This window comes from Rhynchophorus ferrugineus, unplaced genomic scaffold (genome assembly GCF_030347505.1).
Source record: "Rhynchophorus ferrugineus isolate W39M unplaced genomic scaffold, kcgeb_rfMv2 rfM2, whole genome shotgun sequence".
NCBI lineage: Eukaryota > Metazoa > Arthropoda > Insecta > Coleoptera > Curculionidae > Rhynchophorus > Rhynchophorus ferrugineus.
This window is the reverse complement of record NW_027472581.1, coordinates 84,432,877-84,456,216: the sequence shown is the minus strand read 5'-3', so window position 1 is coordinate 84,456,216 and position 23,340 is coordinate 84,432,877. Positions and strand designations below refer to the sequence as shown.

The 23,340-nt window shown below is 34.4% G+C and overlaps 1 protein-coding gene across 3 annotated transcripts in view; it reads right to left on the bottom strand.

Moving 5' to 3' along the window:
- The window catches only part of LOC143191534 (ATP-binding cassette sub-family C member 10), a 40,550-nt gene that overhangs the window by 5,095 nt on the left and 12,115 nt on the right, over positions 1-23,340 (bottom strand). For 2 of the 3 annotated variants that reach the window (XM_076396709.1, XM_076396710.1), the window contains exons 8-18: positions 19,355-19,592; positions 13,928-14,196; positions 13,593-13,865; positions 12,066-12,186; positions 11,766-12,003; positions 9,657-9,841; positions 9,341-9,606; positions 7,097-7,224; positions 5,299-5,452; positions 2,996-3,128; positions 294-467 (exon numbers count right to left, since the gene is read on the bottom strand). In XM_076396709.1, coding sequence (XP_076252824.1) covers positions 294-467; positions 2,996-3,128; positions 5,299-5,452; positions 7,097-7,224; positions 9,341-9,606; positions 9,657-9,841; positions 11,766-12,003; positions 12,066-12,186; positions 13,593-13,865; positions 13,928-14,196; positions 19,355-19,592 — 2,179 coding nt within the window. The remainder of the gene's footprint in view (positions 1-293; positions 468-2,995; positions 3,129-5,298; positions 5,453-7,096; positions 7,225-9,340; positions 9,607-9,656; positions 9,842-11,765; positions 12,004-12,065; positions 12,187-13,592; positions 13,866-13,927; positions 14,197-19,354; positions 19,593-23,340) is intronic. The other variant, XM_076396711.1, reaches the window with a different exon arrangement.

Sequence of the window (23,340 nt, the reverse complement as noted above, 5' to 3'; positions counted from 1 at the left end):
TATCTCCAAAGATACGGTAGCGAATCAAACCTAACGAAAATTCACAATAAAACCTAAATATTCCGCTAGACGTAATTTTATCCAATAAAAACTCAATTTCAATTCCGAACTCGCTAATAATTTATTTCCACCAAACCATTCCGTGCAACTCTTATTTACCCTTTACAAATTGTCCTTAACCTGAAAGAATGTTACTTCCTCGCTGGTCCAATAAATATCTCCAAACAACGCAACTAAACTCGACGAGGACATTGATAAAACGGTCTGGAGTGTAAAAATATATGGTGACCTACCTTGCAACGTCTCGTTGAAGTGGCTATAGACCGGACTAAGAGTCACGCTGGAGATACGTTTCAATTCTCTGGATGTTAGACGGTAATAGTTTTGCAGCCAGTGATAAACGGGTATCAGGGGTACCAGGAACAGGCAAATCCAGGGTAAACCATATACAGTTATGCTAATAGATCCTGAAAAAATAATGAAATGTTCCTACAGCTTCGCTCAAATCAGCTTTGACTATGTTTTATTATTGAAATATTATCACTACAGTTATAATAAAGACTAGGTAAGTTTTGTCATTCTATAAGAAGAACACTATCTTATAGTTATAAAAACATTATATTAGCCCATATGATCTACATGATCTTATTCCATTTTATTTATTCCATCCGAAAATACAAATCCGAAAAATTGTCAAAATACGCTTCTATTTTCTGAGAAAGTACGTTGTCTTGATTAAAATTGTCTTTAAAAAATAGTTGACCCAAAAAATTATAGTATTAACCGGAATTTCTTGCTTTACCAATTTGGAGGAAATCTATGAACATCTTGTGAATCAATTTATGGGCTTTAATTCGCTTTTAAGTAGAAGTAATGACCTCATACCGATCATTAGGCTCCTGTTTTAAGTACAGATAGAGAATTTAGAGAGTGATAGAGAATTTGGAAACAAGTATTCATAGAAGTTTCCTAAGCACTAAACTGTTATTACCTCTATCAAACAGAAAACTTATTGAAAAACTTATTATTGACTCAATCTATTCCAACAGAAGAATTGAAAAGTCCCCGGCCTGACACATAGATGGCGCTACTGGAATTAAATCGATATGTTTTTTAGTTAGTTCCAACCCTCGAAAGACGCGTGTATAAATTTGACAGCTGTCGGATTATTAGTTTGTCAATTACAGCATTTTGAGTGAAACAACTTTCGTTATTATGAAAAAAATGGAAAAAAAGAAATTTCGCGTGTTGATAAAATATTGCTTTTTGAACGGAAAAAATACAGTTGAAGCAAAAACTTGGCTTGATGGCGAGTTTCTGATCACTGCCCCAGGAAAATCAACCATCAAGGATTGGTATGCTAAGTTTAGACGTGGTGAAATGAGCACAGAAGACGGTAAACGTAGTGGACGCCCAAAAGAGGTTGTTACCGACGAAAACATTTATAAAATCCACAAAATGATTCTGAATGACCGTAAATTGAAATTGAATGAAACAGCAGATACTCTGAAGATATCAACTAAACGTGTACATCATATTATTCACGAATATTTGGGTATGAGGAAGCTCTGTGCGAAGTGGGTGCCCCGCGAGCTTATTTTTGACCAGAAAACAACGACGAGTTGATGACTCGGAGCAGTGTTTTTCGGCGACTTCGTCCTTCAAATGGTCCAATAACGCCATGTAATAATCGCTGTTGATGGTTCTTCCTTTTTCAAGGTAGTCAATGAAAATTATTACATGCGCATCCCAAAATACAGACGTCATGACCTTTCCAGCCGACTGTTGCGTTTTCCCACCCTTTGGAGTGGGTTCATCGTATGCAGTTCACTCGGGTGACTGTCGATTGGACTTAAGACTTATTAGGCTTGATCATCTTCCTGGTCCGAATCATCAACTAATCGTTGTTTTTGGCCAAAAGTGAGCTCATGTGGCAACCACTTTGCACAGAGCTTTCTCATATCCAAATATTCGTGAGTGATATGATGTGCACGTTCGGTTGATATCTTTAGAGTGTCTGCTATTTCATTCAATTTCAATTTACGGTCATTCAAAATCATTTTGTGGATTTTTAATGTTTTCGTCGGTAACAACCTCTTTTGGGCGTCCACTGCGTTCACCGTCTTCGATGCTCATTTCACCACGTTTAAACTTAGCATACCAATCCTTGATGGTTGATTTACCTGAGGCAGTGTCCGGAAACTCGCCATCAAGTCAAGTTTTAACATCAACTGAATTTTTTCCTTTCAAAAAGCAATATTTTATCAACATGCGAAATTCCTTTTTAACCATTTTTTTCTCAGTAACAAAAGTTACTTCACTCAAAATGCTATGTTTTTCTTTTGATTTGTCATTTCATTTTTTGATAAGTTAGGGCTAGAAATAACCTATCTAAAAACCAACCAAAAAAACATATGGATTTAATTCTAGTAGCGCCATCTATGTGTTAGACTGGAGACTTTTCAACTGACCTGTTACTTATATTTTAGTATTTTAATATGTTATAATATTTCTATTTATGTGGAGTTTTATTTTATGCGTGTGAAATCGTCAACCAATGAAATGACTTCATGATAAAAGATTTGAATAGGTGTCTACAATGGTAATTTAAACTAACCAATGAAATGTAACAAAAATGCGTTTTCAATGATAAAAACCAATTCTGAAATTATGTGTATCAAGTTAATACTCTATTTACTATATATTACTCTGTTATTGACACATACTGAAAAGTGAAGCCTGTCAGTGAGGATACAACGTGAATGGCAAATGTACCTGATGCGATTTAATACACAGTTACACCATCTGTTGTAAATACTTTCAAATTAATTTAGAGCCCTGATACTTTATTGCGAATAATAATATAATCACAATGTTCTATAATAATACAAAGTTGTGCCCTGTATCATATAAAGCAAGTATAATCCCTATCAAAACAAAAACCGGCCAACGCCTCGGCAATACCGGCCGTAAAAATGAATAGTTAAACACTTACCGATTAATCCGAACAGTTGGGCTAGCAAAACGTTCAATATGAACGGCAAGGAGTCGTCCACGGTGTAACTGTCGCTCGAAAATCTGTTCAGGATCCGTCCTATGGGGGTAATGTCGAAAAAGGCCGCCTTCGCCTGTTAATAGAAACTCCGTAATGCGTTTTTATTGGATCGTAAAAGAATATTGTCGTTCCTACATGGGAAACGATGAAAAAACTTTGCCACTTTCCGCGAATCTATTACACTGTCAGACATCTTTACAGCTCCTACATTCGCTCATATCAAAGAGAACATTTATTGCAATAAATACAATAGTTAATCATGGTGAAGTGGAAAAACAACCCCTTCAATCATCGTAAATATTACTTATTATCATTGGCTAATTTGTAAGTACTAATTTTAAAAAACTAAGGGAGATTAATATGCAATATTCCAAGAATTAATGAAAGAGTATCGACAAATGCTATTGTAAACTAACTGTTACAACCCAACTGTTCAAATTCAATGATTTTCATATTTCTCGACATAAAATAAAAATGTTCCATTCAGTATTATTCCTTGAAAATACGGCAGCGCACCTAAGGACGGTTTCAGATACAATATCAAAGAGAAATGCACAAAAAGTAATGGATGAACAATATCATACGGATGAAGAAGAATTAACAGAAAAAAAACAATATAGATAATAGAAAAATAAAAAATAAAGGACGAAAAGCTGCAGTTGAAAAACATCAACATCTAAACAACCAAACAATAAAAGCAAAGAAACTGAAATACCACTACCAACTCCAATAAATTTGGTCAACATAAAAAATTATGCAACTCTGCATAGAATGTTGCAAGAAACGCAAGTTTCATAGAAAGTCATAATAATTACCAGCTATTATTGGGCACACACAGTCCTATAAGTAAATTGTAGAGAAAAGTCAACCAGCAAGCTATTGGGAGCTCTCTTCCATAAGAAATAATAGAGGTCCTCAATAAAAAATCTGTTTGAGCATTTTGAACTAATATTTATGCCTTTTTGTATGCTGAACACGAAAATAATATGGCAAAAATTCTAGGACCTCGGGATTGTTTTTAATGCATTCAAGATCCAAAACTATGAAGCGCAAAGATGTATCCTCATAGATTCATCAAAAAGAAGCCTTAAAGCAGATTAGCTCCACAACGGTGGTTTTTATGCTTCCATTCCTATAGGTCATTCCATATATTCCAAAGAAAAAACCTACAAGAACTTGGAACTGATTATTCATTATTGAAATATGAGGACATGTTGTGCATGTTGTTCGGACAACAAGCTGTGTTTACCAAATTCCCATGCTCTTTTTGTCTATGGGATAGCAGAGACCGAACAAATTAAGCTTAAACTTGATAAAAAGAACGAACGCCTAAGAAACATTGGTACCTCTACATAAAGTTCTTTTACCAGCGCTGCATATAAAGTTGGGATTGATGAAGCAATTTGTAAAGTCATTTCCTAAAGATGAAGATTGATTCAACTACACAGTTACAAATTCCCAGGCCTCTTAGAAGAAAATGTGGAGGAAGGTGTTCTTGTTGGACCAGATATTAGACGGTTAAGACTAACTCACAATTCATCACGACTGGATCCTCAAAAAATAAGGGATAATCGATTGATTTAAGGAGGCCATAGAGAAAGATGCTAATAGCATCTCAAATTTAAGATTGCCTTATGAGTATAAAAGTGAATTTTCTTCTCTGCTGAACTAAGATGTAGTTACATGTCAACTGGAGAACCAACTTATTGGCCGACTGATCAAGACAAAACCCCAGACCTGTTAGATTTCTTCATATCAAGAAACAACGATAAATAAAGGAACTAATTATCCAAAAGAAGTGAAGGAAATGGTAGCTGAAAAACGAAAATTACGAAAAAAATGGCAACAAAACAGAACACCTGAAAATAAAAATACTTTAAACAATATAACCCAAAGACTCAAAAGGGGAATATAGGAAATTAAAAACAAATCCATAAATCGCTAACTAGACTAACTAACTCAGAAATTTCAAAGATGATAAAGAAACAGACGAATAATTTGAATAAATAAATTTTTCCATTTTATTGAAAATGATGTAATTTTTCAAAAAAAACGATAATGACTTTCCGGTGCACCTGGTACCATTTCGAACCCTTTCAACCTGAAAAGTTGTAATTCAAATATAACTGACGCCAAATACAAAAAGGAAAGCAATGAGTATACTATATCTGACGAATTATCATCTGAAATGACTACGAACTACAAAATATATATTATTAATTGCTAAACAATGCTTCACTAACCTTAATGACAGACTTCAGCAAGAGCTTGTGGAATTTAGCAGCGGCGACTATCCCCCCGTAGGCGAACAAAAAAGCCCTCATCAGCGTGAACACAGTATTGGCGACGGCGAACAGTACGTAAATTTTTAAATAGCTAGCCGTGTCCTGCATATATCTACGTAACAAAAAAAAATAATAAAAAATGCGAGGACGCATCGTGACAAAGGACGACAGTTTAAGCGGAGAGCAATTATTACTACAAACATGGAACAGACACGGAAATATTCAGCTTTTATATACTACCGGATCACGCAGAATGTATAACACGACAATTGAAAAGTGTCAGGTCTACCATAGCAAAACACATTTTTTTGGCAAAATTAGTTTTTTTTATTCAACATAATTCCCTTCAACTTTTCGAAACCATTTTTTTAGTACGATTTGTCCTTTGCTTCCAAATAGGCCTCAGTTTCGGCAATCACCTTTTCATTCGACGAAAATATCTTCGCAGTGAGCATTCTTTTGAGATCTGAGAACAGGAAATAGTCGTTGAGGGCCAAATCTGGAGAATACGGTGAATGAGGAAGCAATTCAAAGCCCAATTCATGAATTATTGCCACCATTTTTACTGACTTGTGACACGGTGCATTGTCTTGGTGAAGTAGCACTTCCACTTCAAACTTCAAACAGTCCAATAACGCTATGTGACTGTCGATTAGATTTCGGAGTGAAATGATGGACCCACGTTTCATCCATTGTCACATATCGACGCAAATTTATTACGCTTGATCATCTTCAAACACTGCTCCGAATCATCAACTCGTCGTTGTTCTTGGTCAAAAGTGAGATCGCGCAGCACCCACTTTGCGCAGAGCTTTCTTATACCCAAATATTTATGAATGATATGATGTGCACGTTCGGTTGATATCTTTAGAGTGTCTGCTATTTTATTCAATTTCAATTTACGATTATTCATAATCATTTTGTGGATTTTTTAATGTTTTCGTCGGTAACAACCACTTTTAGGCGTCCACTGCGTTCACAATCTTCGGTGCTCATTTCACCACGTCGAAACTCAGCATACCAATCCTTGATGGTTGATTTTCCTGAGGCAGTGTCCAGAAACTCGGCATCAAGCCAAATTTTTGCTTTAACTGTAATTTTTCCTTTCAAAAAGCAATATTTTATCAACATGCGAAATTCCTTTTTATCCATTTTTTTCACAATAGCAAAATTGCTTCACCCAAAATGCTATTATTCACAAACTAAGGATCCGACATGATTTATACACGCATCTTTTAAGGGCTAACTAAAAAATGTATGGATTTTCTTCTAGTAGCGCCATCTATGTGTCAGGCCTGGGACTTTTCAATTGACCTATTATATTTGTTGTAATTAAGTTTAATTTACCGTGTTCATCAAATGAAGTTAACGAATTAATATTTTACCTAACTTTGCCTTAGGGTATTCTAGTCTAGAAATCAAGAAATATCGATTTCACATTTTCACATTTTCAAAGTTTAATCATTTAGAAATGTATCCTTAAGAGGATTTTTCAAAATTTAACTATTTTGAAGATATAGCTAAGTGCGTTTTTCTCACCTTTTTCGAGAGTGTTGACGTAATATATTAAGTTCTACTGTGAACTTAGGGGTTTGAAGACTTTTTTCAAATTTCTGGACTAGAATATTCTCTTAAGGATTAATATAATTGTGAAAAATAATAACATATCCATATTCCATCATATTAATAAAATCCCTCAAAATGAATTAACCGCACTTACACATAATATAAAACTAATAAACTAAATAATAAATACCTGAAATAATCCATTAAGGGGTTTGATTCTTCTGGCATAAACAAAACTGTGGAGATATTGGTGTTGTTTGGTATGTGAGCGTTCGTGACCCAACGCGACAGCCACCAATCAGTCATATTCCTGGATACCTAGAATATAAAAGCACAATACCCATAACTGAGCGTTACTATACCTATAGAGTAATAAAGGGAAAACTCAATAGGTATCTCTGGATAAACCGTTCGCAACATTCAATATCCTGATGGTACTGTGGTCGCCAGTCTAGTAATTTGATTGGTTAGTTTAAATAAGTGTTACAGACAATTATAAAAAAATATTTTGTGGTGAAAGCTCTTAAACAGATTTTACCAAGGAGATGCATCACATGTCACAGGTCAATTGAAAAGTCCCGGCCTGACACATAGATGGCGCTACTAGAATTAAATCCATATGTTAGCTCTAACCCTCAAAAGCTGCGCGTATAAATTTAACAGCTGTCAGATCATTAGTTTGTGAATTATAGCATTTTGAGAGAAGCAACTTGTTGTTATTGTGAAAAAAAAATGGATAAAAAGGAATTTCGCGTGTTGATTAAATATTGCTTTTTGAAGTTGCCGGATACCTCCCCAGGAAAACCAACCATCACAGATGTGGTGAAATGAGCACCGAAGAGGTTGTTACCGACGAAAACATTATAAAAATCTACAAAATGATTTTGAATGACCATAAATTGAAATTGAATGAAATAACAGATACTCTAAAGATATTAATTGAACATGTACATCATATCATTCACGAATATTAGGGTATGAGAGAGCTCTGTGCAAAGTGCGTGCCGCGCGAGCTCACTTTTGACCAAAAACAACGACGAGTTGATGATTCGGAGCAGTGTTTGAAGATGATCAAGCGTAATAAACCCGAGTTTTTGCGTCCCAATGCGACAATGGATGAAACATGGCCCTATCATTTCACTCCGAAGTCCAATCGACAGTCATCCAAGTGGACTGCACACGATGAACCCACTCCAAAGAGTGGGAAAACGCAACAGTCGGCTGGCAAGGTAATGGCGTCTGTTAGGATGCGCATGGAATTATTTTCATTGACTATCTTGAAAAAAGAAGGACCATCAACCTATTATATAGCGTTATTGGACCGTTTGAAGGACTAAATGGCCGAAAAAACGACCTCATTTAAAGAAAAAAAAGTGCTGCTTCACCAAGACAATGCACCGTGTCAAAAATCCATGAATTGGGCTTCGAATTGCTTCTTCATCAACCGTATTCTCCAGATCTGGCCCACAGCGACTATTTAGTGTTCTCAGATCTCAAAAGAATGCTCGCTGGGAAGAAATTTTCGTCGAATGAAGAGGTGATCGACGAAACTGAGGCCTATTTTGAAGCAAAGGACAGGTCGTACAACAAAAATGGTATCGAAAAGATGGAGGGTCGCTACAATCAGTGTATCATCCTTGAAGGAAATTATGTTGAATAAAAAAACTAATTGTGCTCAAAAAATGTGTTTTACTATGGTAGGCCGGGGACTTTTCAATTGACCTCTGAGAAGCTGTCTTGGTTAAGTAGCCTTTATATCACAACATATGGATTTAGATACTCAGCCAAAATATATTTATTTTAATAAATCAACCCCCTCAAAAATGTATACTACTTTAATAAGCACGTTTCTAAGAGGCAATGCAATTTGACACTTTTCAAATGTTGATTAACTTTGCGATACAAATATTCTTGTAGTGAAGTCATATTTACATACATATTCTTGATATTGTTCCATTTGAACATATTTTTGGTTTATACATACTCTGGCCAATATTTTTACCACTATCGTCCATTTGCTGGTAACAAAGTGAAAAAATAGGTTCCTAAAAAAAGTTCCTAAATAAAACAGTATATGTTTATATATACTTAACAGACATGCTTATGTCAGGATAATTTGGGATTTTTTACATGACCTATCCATTTATTAAATAATAGTTTTAAACTTACTGAAAAGAAAATGATCTCTCGTTATTTTGCATGCTATACACCCAGTTACACTTTTTAGAATGAAGAATGTGAATTACAACGAACTTATTTTGATTATAATTTAATCAATAGAAATAAACTCGCCATAGTAATTAAATCAACCAATCAAATGTCTTGTAATTCAAACAAGTAATAAGTTCAAAGCAGTGATCTAGATATTGAACGTCGCGAAACATTTCTCCAAAATTGCCTATAAAGTTAAATCTCTATTTTCTCTGTGATATACCTGCATAAATGTCATAGACGCCAAAATAGAGATACACAAAATGTGCCCAACAGCTTTCCAGTAAGAAGTGTACACACTCGTCTTCAGACTACCGGTACTGCTAACTTCTGCCTCCAGTACATCATCATTCGACCATCCCTCCGTCATCGTTTCCTCCTTGATACTATCCAACAACAAGCTGGAGTTTTGTGAATTTAAACTTTCGCCCAGCTCTAGATCCAGAGCCAAACAATCGTCGATATCAGATAAAATCTCGGATGGCTTTCCTGAAGAGTGTTACTATATTATTTGGCTTGAAAATTGGTGCTGTAAGTACCTTGTTTCTTGATAACTCCTCTCTCCATGTACACGATTCGATCAGCATAAGCGAGATACTGAACGTGATGTGTACAGAGGATTATAGTTTTGGTCCTAAGCAAACCCAGGATGCAATATTGAAAGATATGTTTCGCTACTTTTGTGTCCACTGCTGATAGTATATCATCTAACAGGTATATGTTCCTAAAATATATTATAAAAACCTAACTAATATACAGTAATGCTATATGTATGAATCTAGCAAATAGCGTTATAACTCCCGACAGAAAGCAGTCGACTGTAAATACTAATTACTACTCGTATTTCAGTAAAATGCAGGCTTCGTCTATTTTTCTATTTGTGATAATAGACGAAGATGTACCAATTCCTTCCAGCATTATTTTTGAGAGAGGAAAGGACGGATATAATTGTTTGATTCTCTTCTCTGCGTGAAAAAATAAATGGAATAATAATACCAAACATGTTTCATCATATTTAGAAAATAACACTGACGTAATATAATAAAAGTAATAGGTCTATTTTTATCTGAGTCCAATATGTGCTTACGAATGTTTTTTCAACAGTGCCACTATGATAGTACATTTAGATGTACAAAAGAAAGACAAGAAAAGAGATAATTGCTCGATTCTATTATGTTCATAAAAACAGTATGATGCATAATTATTTTCAAATTTTATATATTTGACTTGATTGTAAAGAGGAATGAAGTAATGACCCCTAAATATTTGTATCGTATTTTCTTAATCAATCTTTATAACAAACTACCACACCCTTTTTAAATAAAACAATAATTCTATTTATCGTTAATGAGGAATATTTTAAGATTATTATTCGTTCAAACTTCAATGAAAGAAGTTTTAAAGGTTTGAACAAACATCGAGAAGTTTAAAATATTGAAAAAATCAACCAAAAAAAACCTAATAGCTGTCAAGATAACATAAATGCAATCAATATTAATGCTATATGCTACCACACTAATAATATCGAAAAATAGGATTCCTAAATGCTGCTCTATTAATGTACATTGTTATTTACAATAATTTTCTTTAGTATCATGTGCAATATACAGATGCGCCACTAAAATTATTCTAAACAGGCAACGATCTAAACTTTTAATGAATAGGCAAAAAAATAGTAAATTATTAAACCCTAAAACCTCATCTATAAATATGTGAGAAGCCACTTGTCAAATATTTTTACCTAATTGTTGCTTTTTTGCAAAAAAGTACGTTGTAAAATTGGACTAAAGGCTAAAGTAAAAGTTGTATGAAGTTAAATCACTACCCTGTCCCACTGAACAGGAAAGGATGAAAATTCCATTTGTAACTTTAATCGTCGTTAAGAAAGAAATACAAAATGGTATCAGGCCAAAAAATGATCCTGGTTTTGACCTTATTACCGGGAAAATAGTAAAGCAACTTCCAACGAAAGCACCAATTAGGATAGCCAACCTAATAAATGCTTCATTCATACTACAATATGTACCACAACTGTGGAAGCTGTAATTATGATTCCTAAACCAGGAAAGCCACCTTATCTAACAGCGTCTTACCAGCCAATATCACTAACACATTGAGATATGGCCAACAATGTCCAAATTATTTGGAAAACTTCTATTAAAAAGGATAAAACCAATCAATAAGGAAAATCATCTCATTCCGCATCATCAATTAGTTTCAGGAAACAACATTCCACGTTTACAGAATCAACAATCTCATAGAAAAATCATTAGAAGAAAATAAAGTTTGTTCTGCAATAATTTTAAATGTTGCTCAAGCTTTCAATAAAGTTTATAACTGACCGATACTTCAGGCTCAAACAAGAAGATGCCTATTTTGACTTGCGGAAAATACAAACAGGTGTGAAGAACATTATCTGCTCAATCGGGACGTCTCGTATGGAATAAAGGCAAATATCCTATCTAAGAAATCACAAGTTAAAAAAATGTGAAGGACTGAAGCTGAAGTGCATCAGGATAAAAACAAATAGCTTATTAATGTTAATTTACTAGATTGCTATAATAAATAATTTTAAAAAATATATAATTAATATTACACTATCAAAAGAAACAAAAACAGATGACCCATGTTTAACACTAACAACTTACTTGTCTTGGTACACAGCTCTGGCGAGGGCTACCCGAGCTCTCTGTCCTCCCGAGAGGGTGGTTCCTCCTTCACCAACTCCCGTTTGATCTGCGTTAGGCATAGCGAGGATGTCTTCACCTAGACCACAAGCAAACAACACATCCCTGTATCTCTGTTCGTCGAAAGGTTTACCGAAAAGAATATTGTCCCTGATGGTACCCCTCTGCAACCAGGGTTGTTGAGTAACCAACCCGAACCCTTTAAATTGAAAAAGATAGAGCGTAACCTTAAACCAGCATCCCTCATAAGTCAAATCGTACCATTTTCGACTACATCACTGATTTCGACTTCACCGTAGTGTTGTCGAAGCTCGGCCAGCACCGCCGCTAACATGGAGGACTTTCCGCAACCGACGGGCCCCATTATCCCGATAAACTCCCCCTGGAAAATCGAATTAGTTCATTTTTGACCAGACGTAGACAACAAACCAAATAGCGAACCAATTTAGGCGCTGGCGCTAGGGGTGTTGTTTTTACGTCAGTTGGACCGCGGAACCAATGACTGTTTGGTCAGTTTTGTCGGGAAATTGATTCTGAATAATTTAAGAATAGTACGATCGCAAAATTGGCGGCCGTTTTTAGCATATGGAGTAATAGTCAAACAGTTGAAATTAAAAAGGGAATTGTAGGTTTTTTGTTTTCTCGCGGTATTTTGCTTTATTATATCAGGCCTATAAATTAAGGATTTAGCCGGCTTGGTGGCGCAGTGGTAAATGCGATGGGACTGTCTTCGTACTGTTGCGATAGCCGCGGGTTCGAATCCTGATGGGGCATGGTTGTAAATTTATGTTTGTGGTTGTTTAAAATTTGTGAATGTTCTAGGCAAGAGTCTAAAATCCGACAAGGAAAATTATCCCAATCACGCCAGTAACCAGGCTGGGTAAAACCGGATCTTCTTTAGAACTAATTTGTACTAGAGGTATCATATTTATGATATTCACGGAAGCAATACTAAGAAAAAATAAGTTAATTATTCAATTGTTTAATAACACAACAATGTTTGGGACACTATAATAAGAGAACATATTCTTTAACATATTTGAAAATATTCTTATGTTAAAGCATGTCTAAACACAGATTTTATAAAATAATTGATAAGGCATAGCACGTGCTTATAATTTGGAAGGCTTTTATTAAAACCAAAAGTTTAACAAAAGAAAACATGCGTCATCTAAAGCATATAATTTAAACCCTTTTGTGTTGTAGTTACTATAAACTATGTAAAATGAATATTTTAGTAGCCCTGTCAAATACATTTGCCTTGCCATCATAACATTTTCTAGCAGGCTTGCCATCGATACAATTTTGATATATCTTAGTAGATATAGGGCATTTGATTTCAATAATACTACTCTCACAGTTTCCAACTGGCGATTGGATACTCTTTAGAGTTATCATCTGCACTTATTAATTTTCTTACTCACTTCTCTTTATATATCTTCTTTTTATAAAGGTTCTAGTATTATTTTTAAAATACAGTTACTATGGACGAATCACTTCTAGAACTTGAGATATCATGTCAGCCATTCCGAAACAGTTTTGAGAAAAGCTGCTAAAACATTTAAATTTTGAAAAATCCTCTTAAGGGCATATTCTTAATATCTAGAATATCCCCTTAAGAGAGCTTCAGTGTCAGAGGTAAAGATGTAAGTCTCAAGCCTAAAATATGAAATTGTGTTTTTTTAAATTAAAACATCCAATTATTATAAAAGAAAATCACAAGTCTAAAATATTGAATGGTACTTTTTAATGAAAACATCTAATTCTAATAAAATAATATTAACTTACCTTTTTGACCTTGAGGTTAACACTATCCAAGACAAATTTACCGCAGGTTGTCCCCTCACCATCACCAGTGAAACTCACTTTCTTCTGGCTCTTACTCAGCGACCCATCAACGCTTTTACACTTCAGCGGCACTGCCGGTTTCGCACTATGTAACTGGGCTTGTTCCTCTACTGTCAGTTCTTTACTATAACTAAAACCGGCATCCTTCAGGATTATGTCATGTTCGTCATCGTCGAGAGGCTTGTAGAATGAGTTAAAGTCCAGATCATCAAGCTGGACATATAAAAAAAAAGTCAGAGATACCGTCTTGTTGGAAATTGGTAAGGCATCAATACCTGCAACATTTTCTGGATCCTCTTCACACTCACCCAGGCTTCCATCATTCCGTTAAGCACCCACGGGAAAGCGTTCAGCGGCGCTATCAGCATGTTCAACAAAGTGATGGAAGTAAACACAGTAGCAGCAGTCAGTTTGTTGCCAAGTAACACGTACGTGACGAATGTTAAAATTGAAATCAACACGGGTGTAGTAGCCCAGAAATACACACACAAAGCGTCCAGATATTTTCGTCCTTTCAAATATTTCAATTCCTGCAACCTTATACCTGAAAGAAGCATGAAAATGGGCTCAGTAAAGGTCAACCATTTTTAACCTCATAAAAATTTCAATATCTTGATTAAAGACATTTTATTATATCTTTGTTCAGATATTGTCATATCATAATTGGTCAAATTATACAGTAATATAACAGTACCTGAACAAGAATCTATATATCAATCCCTTTTTGCAAAAATCGAGGGAACTTGGTGGCTTGAAATTTTGCATAGTTAAACCTTATATATAAGAAGAATGTCTAGGACTAAAATGTTTGTGTAAATGCATGAAAAAAAAACGACGATGATGATGATGATGTTAATTTCTTAACAGAATGGCCATTTTGTTAAAAAAATAACTATTATCTGAATTGAAACCTTTTTTTATAGTGTTATAGTTAATGTTTATACACTTTCACTTGTTGAAAATGGTCTGGAAGGTCTCTCCGAAGCCTCCAACAGTAGTCTGACATCTCCATTTTCCTCGGTATCTTTTCTCCATCTTTTGCTTTACACTTTAACTTCACCTTTGTCTTTGAGAGGCCTGGAAACTTTGAAACCATGTGTTCGAAGCAATCTCTATTTTTGGGGATCAATTTTACAAATTGTTTCATCAGTCCCAGCTGTATGTGTAGTGATGGTAAAAGAACTTTAGGAAGAACTTTTTTGGAGGAGATTTATTTCACCAACTTCAAGCTCCATCGGTGGCTCTTTTCATTGATCGGTTCTGCTATTCCACAGACACAATAGAGAATTTGATAAACGCAGCTTGTTGTCCTAACAACAAGCACAAAATTTGCATTTAATTTGCGAAGAACCAATTTCAAGTTCTTATACGTTTCTTAGACGTGTACGGAATAGTTGTGAAGGCGTTTTTTAATGAATCTATAAAAATACGCCATTGTGCTGTATCGTATTGAATTTTAAATATACTTTAAAAAATCTTGATGTCCTGGATTTTTTTCCATATTATTTTCGTTTTCAGCTTACCAATGTTGGAAATCAATTGAAAATACTCAAAGAGCTTTTCTGTAGCAGATCTGTTTTATGTTACAAAATTAAACATATTTCATGAAATTCATCATTTAATACTGTCTATAGAACTGTAATTTTTACTTGTCCAACATTTCACCATGCAATCTGACAACACAATCAATATTGGTAAGATTAGCGTTGGGAACTATCGACTGTTTAGCAATTGACTACTTTGTACTATCCACTTCTTGAGTCGCTATTTTTGATTCGACTTTTCTTACTACTTTCTACTAGTGACTGTTTCAGTCGCCATTATACTTTACTTATATTACTATTTACTATCGACTGTTTCAGTCGTGTACTTTCAGTAAGTGTTTTCGGTTCTACTAGTTTCATTCTAGTCTTATCCGCGACCTTGACAAAAATGTGCCGAATTTATTTTTACATAGATTTACATGTAATACATATAGTTTTCTTGTAAATAATAATATATTGTATATAAATATAGCAGCACTTTGGAACGCTATTTTTCAAGATTATTAATGTAATAGGACAAAAAGATTAAAATTTTAAATTACTAATATAACAATTAAAATTGTAAATGATAAATAGTAAAATACTTTTGACTGTTCTTATGGCAATAAAAAAGTAATTTTTTTACTGACTTTTTCGTTTCTGTCTAAGTCTCTCGATCTTTATTCAAGTCTTTTGGTTGCTAAAACTTTTTTGAAATCTTAAAAACTAAACTTAGATTCGAAAGGTTACAGAAATTGCATCGATTCGAAACGATTTGAAGAAGTTTTTACAGTAACAGTTAAATTTCGTAAAAGAATATTCGATATTTAACATATAGAAATATTTATAATAAATAATTTTTCTGATAGGAAAACTCTTCCTTAATATTCAACAATTTATTTTCTTGGTTATTAAAAAATTCAACAAAATAATGATGGTTGCGGCACTTTTTGGTTAAGATTTATTTTATCAGCCTGTAAGACAGAGAAATCTCTTTTATAATCTATTTTTATTATTTTATGGATTTTTCAGTAGAATGGTGGATTCAGCGAAACGTTCTATGGTTTGAACATATTTTGAAAGAGACGCAGATCACAGACATCTTCCACTCTAAGTAAAAAAATACAAATACAGTTTTACAACACGAAATTCGGGACACAAATACTGACGAAGAATGAATTACATCTGAAGATATTTTGATAAAAAAAAACTAGCTAGAATGAAAGAAATAATTACACCAGGTACTACAACAACTTTACAAATTAAGCAGTATTTGGAAATGCCACTTATTGGGCATTTAGTAAACCCATTAGGTTCTTAGCAAGCTCATAAAATTATATTAATTGAATTATATCAGTTACATTTCAAATATTCTGCTATTCCCGCAACATCTATCACCTCGGAAAGAGTTTTTTCAAAATCTAGCCAAATTATTAACGATCGAAGAAATAGCTGAAACATGATTACATTTTTGAATAGTGATTAAAAAATATTTCCGTCCAATAATATATTAAACATTTATTTTATTTAAAAAGTTTTCGTCTATTTTCAGTCGATAGTTACCGACGGTAGGTAAAATGGATATGGATTTAATTGATCACTAAAACTCACCTTAGTAAACAGAAAAAACTTCCTAACCTTCAGTGCTTCTAAAATATTGTTCAATAACTCAAGTGTTGTTTCCTTAAATATTATTTATATTTTCAATTTTATTCAACGCTGCAGTTCTTATATAATATTCCATATGATATGCCAGAGAAAAAAAAAACAAGAACGCTACCAGAGACATTCTAGCGATAAACGACTGTAATAAGGGGCATCCTCTTCATCCGCTTATCTTTTATTCCATCTTGTTTTGGATGTGCGTTTGCGGATCAGTCTGTTTATGCATATTTCAATTTCGGTATTTTGCGTCGACTAATACCCGAACGTTTCGCAAAGTCTTTCGTTCTTTTGCCTGCTTCATTTTCTGATATTTCCGTAAAAAGCATCTTTTGATACGTCTTGATATTGCATTTTAAATCAATTAATTTCAACAGTATAATCCAATACGATTGATGGTGACGACAATTTATGGAGGTATTAAGACACAGAGTAAATAGAGATTTAATTTTATAGGCAAATTTGCAATATTTGGCAATGCCCAGTATTCAGATGACCGATTCGCGAAGACATGTGTTAAGTTGTTCAACTTTTAATACAACTAATTGTCCTAAAACATTGATAATTGTAGTCAGAGTTGTCAATTTCAATTTATCCCAAAATTATTTTAAGAAATTAAATAAATCTTAATCGTTATCTTTCTGAAGCGTTTAATCCATTGTACCAGGTGTGCAGCAAAGCCATTACTGGTTTTTCTAACAGATGTCTCTAGGCATAAGTATGCAATGTTAGTATTTGGCACATATAGTCTATTCAAAGTTTTTTGTACATACGTCATCAAGATGTTTAATTTGTAAATTCGTGTCAGAAACAGAAAATATTTCCTTCTCATTCTATTCTAGTTAAAAAGAGAGAATGCTGTTTAATTAGTTCGAATACGTAAAGAAATGAGCCTGTCAAAGTCGTCCGATTGTCAGACGTATGTAAAATTCTTGAAAGCAGTAGTGGATAAGGGGTTATAACTCTAACCTATAAACTATTGTGGCTGTATAATTAACTCTAGTTTTTAAATTAATTACTAAAATAATTATATTTCATAATATTTTTGTTCAATTATTTTATTTAGATAAGAATTTTGTTGTATGTCAAAGCCAAACTGAACTAAAAATCAGAGTTGATGCGGCCACATTGCGACGTTTTGACGTCACAAATTTAGATGACGTATGTTCAAAATAACTTTGAATAGACTATATGTTATGTTATTCTACTGAGATCAAGCTTCAAAGCTATACATGTTCGGAAGTCATTTCTGCACCGGATAGTGGTGGGTAATGAAAAGTGGATTTATATTGAAAATCTTAAGCGCAAAAAATCATGGTTATCACCTGGTGAAGCCGGCTGATGGACTCCAAGGCCAAATCGTTTTCATAACAAGACAATGATCTCTGTTTGATGGGACCAGAGAAGCGTGGTGTATTACGAACTATTAAAACCTGGTGAAACAGTTAATAGTGATCGGTACCGACAACAAATGATCAATTTGAACTGTCAAATTTTCAATATCAATTTGTCAATTTAACAATAGAATATTAAAAATAATATGCACCACATACTTTTGGATAAAACAGGTAAACAGAATTTTAACACAGAAAAACTCAAAGTTTGTTTTAAGTATAAGAAAACAAAAATTCAGACTCTAATAGATTCTATAAAATTGATGGCAGTAAACAAATATGAAAAAGGGAAAGAAAAGAAGAGATGATTTTAATTTTAACCATGCGTTGTGAACTTGAATTGGACATATTGTTGCACCTGCCGTATTATTGGCATCTTGCTCCGTCCCAATATCAACAGACCAGCACTTCGCCAATTTCGAAGAAGTTAAAAAATGACCCGATAGTTTTGTTCGATGCTCAAAGGACAAACAGTTTTTTGTGATGGCATCCATAAATTGCCTAAAAGGTGGGCAAGATATATAGATTCAAATGGTACATTTTGCCTAAATTCAAAAACTGTTGAATCTCTGAAATCAGCATTTAAAATATCAGCAATGGACTTGACGTAGTGAACTTCCATGAAGCATACAGTATTTAACAGACAGCGTATTCAAAATGTTCTCTACTTCTGATTTCAATTTGTAAATAAGAAATGTTTATGACGGAAACAAAGTATTGAAATCCATTAGCAGTGAAAGTACATAAGACATGAATTCTAAATATACCACAGTGAAATGGTGGTTTAATCTAATTATCTGGTAGTCTCCCATGAAATTGTATCTTGGCTTTTAATGAAAGTTACTGGTTCACCATCCGATCTACAGGAGCTTTTAACGAGAATCTTCGAGTATGATCTGGTGCGAGAATTGTGTGAATGCCCACTTGTACCCACGTACGCTTGCACTCAACTATCTGTGTTAAATCAATCAAATCCCTTCACAACAAAATATTTTCTTTATAGATAATGGAATTTGAATCAAATGCTTCGAATGCTGATTATCAAATCATCTACTTATGGGACTTAGGAAAACTTTAAATATAACTCATATAGAGTTATGAATTAACATCACTATCAACTTACGATTTATTAAATGCATGAAGTGATCCTCCCAGACGTAGAACTTTATGGCTTTGATTCCCCGCAAAACTTCCGAAATCATCTTGACCCTGGCGTCTTTTTTCTCCATCATCTTGGCGCTGAGATCTCCAATTTTGTTTGCAATCACCCTGTTGACTGGTATCAGAATTATGCTGAAGGCCACACCGGCCAGGAATGATGGTCCCACTTGTATGTACAGCAAATACAGTGTTACCCCCAACTGCAATTTACAAAAGAAAAAAAATTATCGGTAAGGTGTCATTATCCATAACTTAACTAAAACTAATGCTAAAAATGGTTTCAAAGAACGAATAACAAAGAAGAATATGTTTTCATAAATATTTAAATTTCAACAGGAAGAATAAATGTTCATGTTGACATTCTGTTTGGGGTAGGTATTAGAGGCAGCGTTGCAGCAAGATTTTATAAACTGGGGGTGATACTTTTCCATCTAATCTTAATTGTGTTTTGGTTTCAATCCAGGTCAAACTATTTTCAGGCGTTTAGATGCAACGGTAAAGATTAAAAAAAGGAAAATGGTAACACGAATTGAGTGAAAAGGCCATTTCTAACCGTCAACATCGCCATTTCATTGTTTGCCAGGTAAAACAAAACGACCCGGCTTGGTTAGTGCAGTGGTAAAGGCAACGAGTCGGTCCACCTACTGTTGCGATAGTTACAGATTATGGTCGTAAATTTATGTTTGTGATTGTCTTAGGCAAAAGTGTAAAATCCGACAAGGAAAATGATCCCAGTCACTCTAGTAACCAGGCTGGGTAAGACCGGATGTCTTCTGGTATTTCTAAATTGGTAACTCGCCAGTCGGTAGACTTTATGCCGAGGACCATGGTTCGGAGCCCACGCTAAACAGTAGGTCCAGTCCAGAAAAACCCTCGTTGGTAAAGGAGACTTAAATTAAATAAATAAATTAATTAAAATTAGTGTTGGGAACTATCGAATAAATTCGACTATCAACTATTTAGTAATTGACTAATTTTTACTATCGACTGTTTCAGTCGCTATTTTTGGTTCAACTGATTTTATTACTTTTTACCAGTGACTGTTTCAGTCGACTGTTTTCAGCCGTTATCCTCGATTCAACTGACTTTGTTACTATTTACTATCGACTGTTTCAGTCGTACTTTTAGTTACTATTTTTGGTTCTACTTGTTTGGTACCTTGATAAAAATGTACCCAATTTATGCTTACATAGATTTATATGTAATATATGTAATTTTCTGATTTTTTTTGGTAGTTTGAATGTAAGCAACAATATATTGTATATTAATATTATAGCATTTTGGTACGATATTTTTAAAGATTGTTAATGTAATAGGGTAAAAAGATTAATTGAGGATGATAAATGCTGCTGTATTTTGACTGTTTTTATGGCAATAATAGGTAATATTTCCATTACTCTCTCGTTTCTGTTCAGTAATAAATGAAGCATTTATATCATTTCCTTCAGATCATTTTCAATTATGTTATGGATTAGTTTTTTTTATGATTAGGTATATGTTTAATGGTATATAGTATTTATGGTTATTGTACATCTTTAGTTTTTAGGTTTTGTTTAAGTTATATTGTACTGTCTATATTTTATATAGTATATTAGTTAAAAATAGCAATTAACATATTAAAATACAATAAAATATTTGTGGGGTATTATTCCATTCCATAGAAAAATTCCATTACTTTTTACAGATCCTCAGAACATTGAAATATAAAAGTAATTAAAAGTAATTAACTACTTCGTTTAAAATTAAACTATAAATTACATGTTAAGTATTATTATAATAGTATTCAGTAATTATTTTTCTCCTTTTCTTTTTTAAAGTCAGTTCGTGAAAAATAACTGCCCCAAGCAATTATCTCCATCCTTTCCTCTCTCACAATTTATACAGGAAAGGATTCGTACATCTTCGTCTGAGATCACGAATTCTTCCGAACCGTGCATTTGACTGAAAATAGTAATTATTATTTTCAGTCGCTTCGACTGTTTTCTATCGATTACTATCGACTGCTTCAACTGTTTTCAGTCGATAGTTCCCAACGCTAATTAAAATTTATAAAAAAAATAAAAAGAGATTTATGCGACGTGTTGTGATTGACAATGAAAAGTGCATCTACTGTGACAATCCTGAAAATAAATATCAGGATTAGTTCATGATTTTCTTAAATCTTATCCACACCGATGCGGAATATTCATGGCCAGAAGTCTTGGTGAGTATTTGATGAAATCAAAAGGTATTATGAGGTGCTTAATGTAATGTAATAATTATTGCTAATGTCTACTGATATCTGCAATTGTCCAACAAATTGGTCGACGTATTGTTACAAAAAAGCTGCAATAGCGAGTAACTTCAACAAACTTCACGGAGAATACATGCAAACCTCCAATATTTCATAATTACACCGTATAATATACTTTCTACTACACTCATCATATTCGGTATTCCATAGAGGAACGAAAATAACCTTTTACTTTAGAAAAAGACATTACTTGAAAAAATCCAACATCGATACAGCGAAAAAATACAGAAACAAAGAAATAACGCAGATATGAGATACGTATATATGGGAATGGCCTTTTGAATAAATAAGGCGATATCGGGAGGAAATCTCATAACAAGAAGAAAAACAGCCGTATAATTTTTCAACATCGAACCGGCGGCAATCGTCAGAAGATCGGGAGCGCGGAGGGGCAGCAGCGGGCGATGAGGGAGGGGACGGTACAATTTGGGTCAAAATAGACCGAAAACAACAAACTAGCGACCGGCAAACGTCCGCCCTTAACTGGATCGCACATAAATTCCGAAGTTATTCCGAAAGTGGCACGGTATTAGCGAGGACCCGGTAGCGATTTATCTGTTGTGATGCGGCAAAAATGAGAAAGAGTCGTCGGCCGAATGGCCAGTCGTGCCGGTGCCGACGAACCATCTCTCGATAAAGTGATAAGAAGCGCGCGTAGGGGTCGGGCGAGGAAAGGGGGTACGCGGAATAATCAAATAAATTTTTCGTGTTTGTTATGCCGTCCTCATATTCGATCTCTCGTACGCTCGAAGGGGGAACAAGGAAATGGTATTGTCTCTCGAACTTTCACCTATTACGGATAATTAATTCGACTACTGCTGGTTTGGCAAAACGATATTTCTAATTTTTGCCAAGAATAGGCTAACAGGTCAATTGAAAAATCCACGGCCTACCGTAGTAAAACACATTTCCATAAAACATAATTACCTTCAAGGGCGATACACTGATTATAGCGACCCTCCAACTTTTCGATGCCAATTTTGCTGTAAGATTTGCCGCTTGCTTCAAAATAGGCCTCAGTTTCGACGATCATCTCTTCATTCTTCCAAGCAAACATTCTTTTGAGATCTGGGAACAGAAAATAGTGGCTGGGGGCTAGATCTGGAGAATACGGTGAATGAGGAAATGATCGAAGACCAATTCATGGATTTTGCCATCGTTTTCACTGACTTGTGCCACGGTGCATTGCCTTGGTGAAGCAGCACTTTCTTTTTCTTCAAATGCGGCCGTTTTTTGGCGATTTCGTCGTTCAAACGATCCAATAACGCTATGTAATAGTCGCTGTTGATAGTTCTTCCTTTTTCAAGGTAGTTAATGAAAATTATTCCTTGCGCATCCCAAAATACAGACGGCATAACCTTGGCAGCCGACTGTTGGGTTTTCCCATACTTTGGAGCGGGTTCATCGTGTGCAGTCCACTCGGATGACTGTCGATTGGACTTCAAAGTGAAACGATGGTGCCATGTTTCATCCATTGTCACATATCCACGCAAAAACTCGAATTTATTACGCTTGATCATTTTCAAACACTGCTCCGAATCATCAACTCGCCGTTGTTTTTGGTCAAAAGTGAACTCGCACAGCACCCACTTTGCACAGAGCTTTCAGTTGATATCTTTAGGGTGTCTGCTATTTCATTCAATTTCAATTAGCAT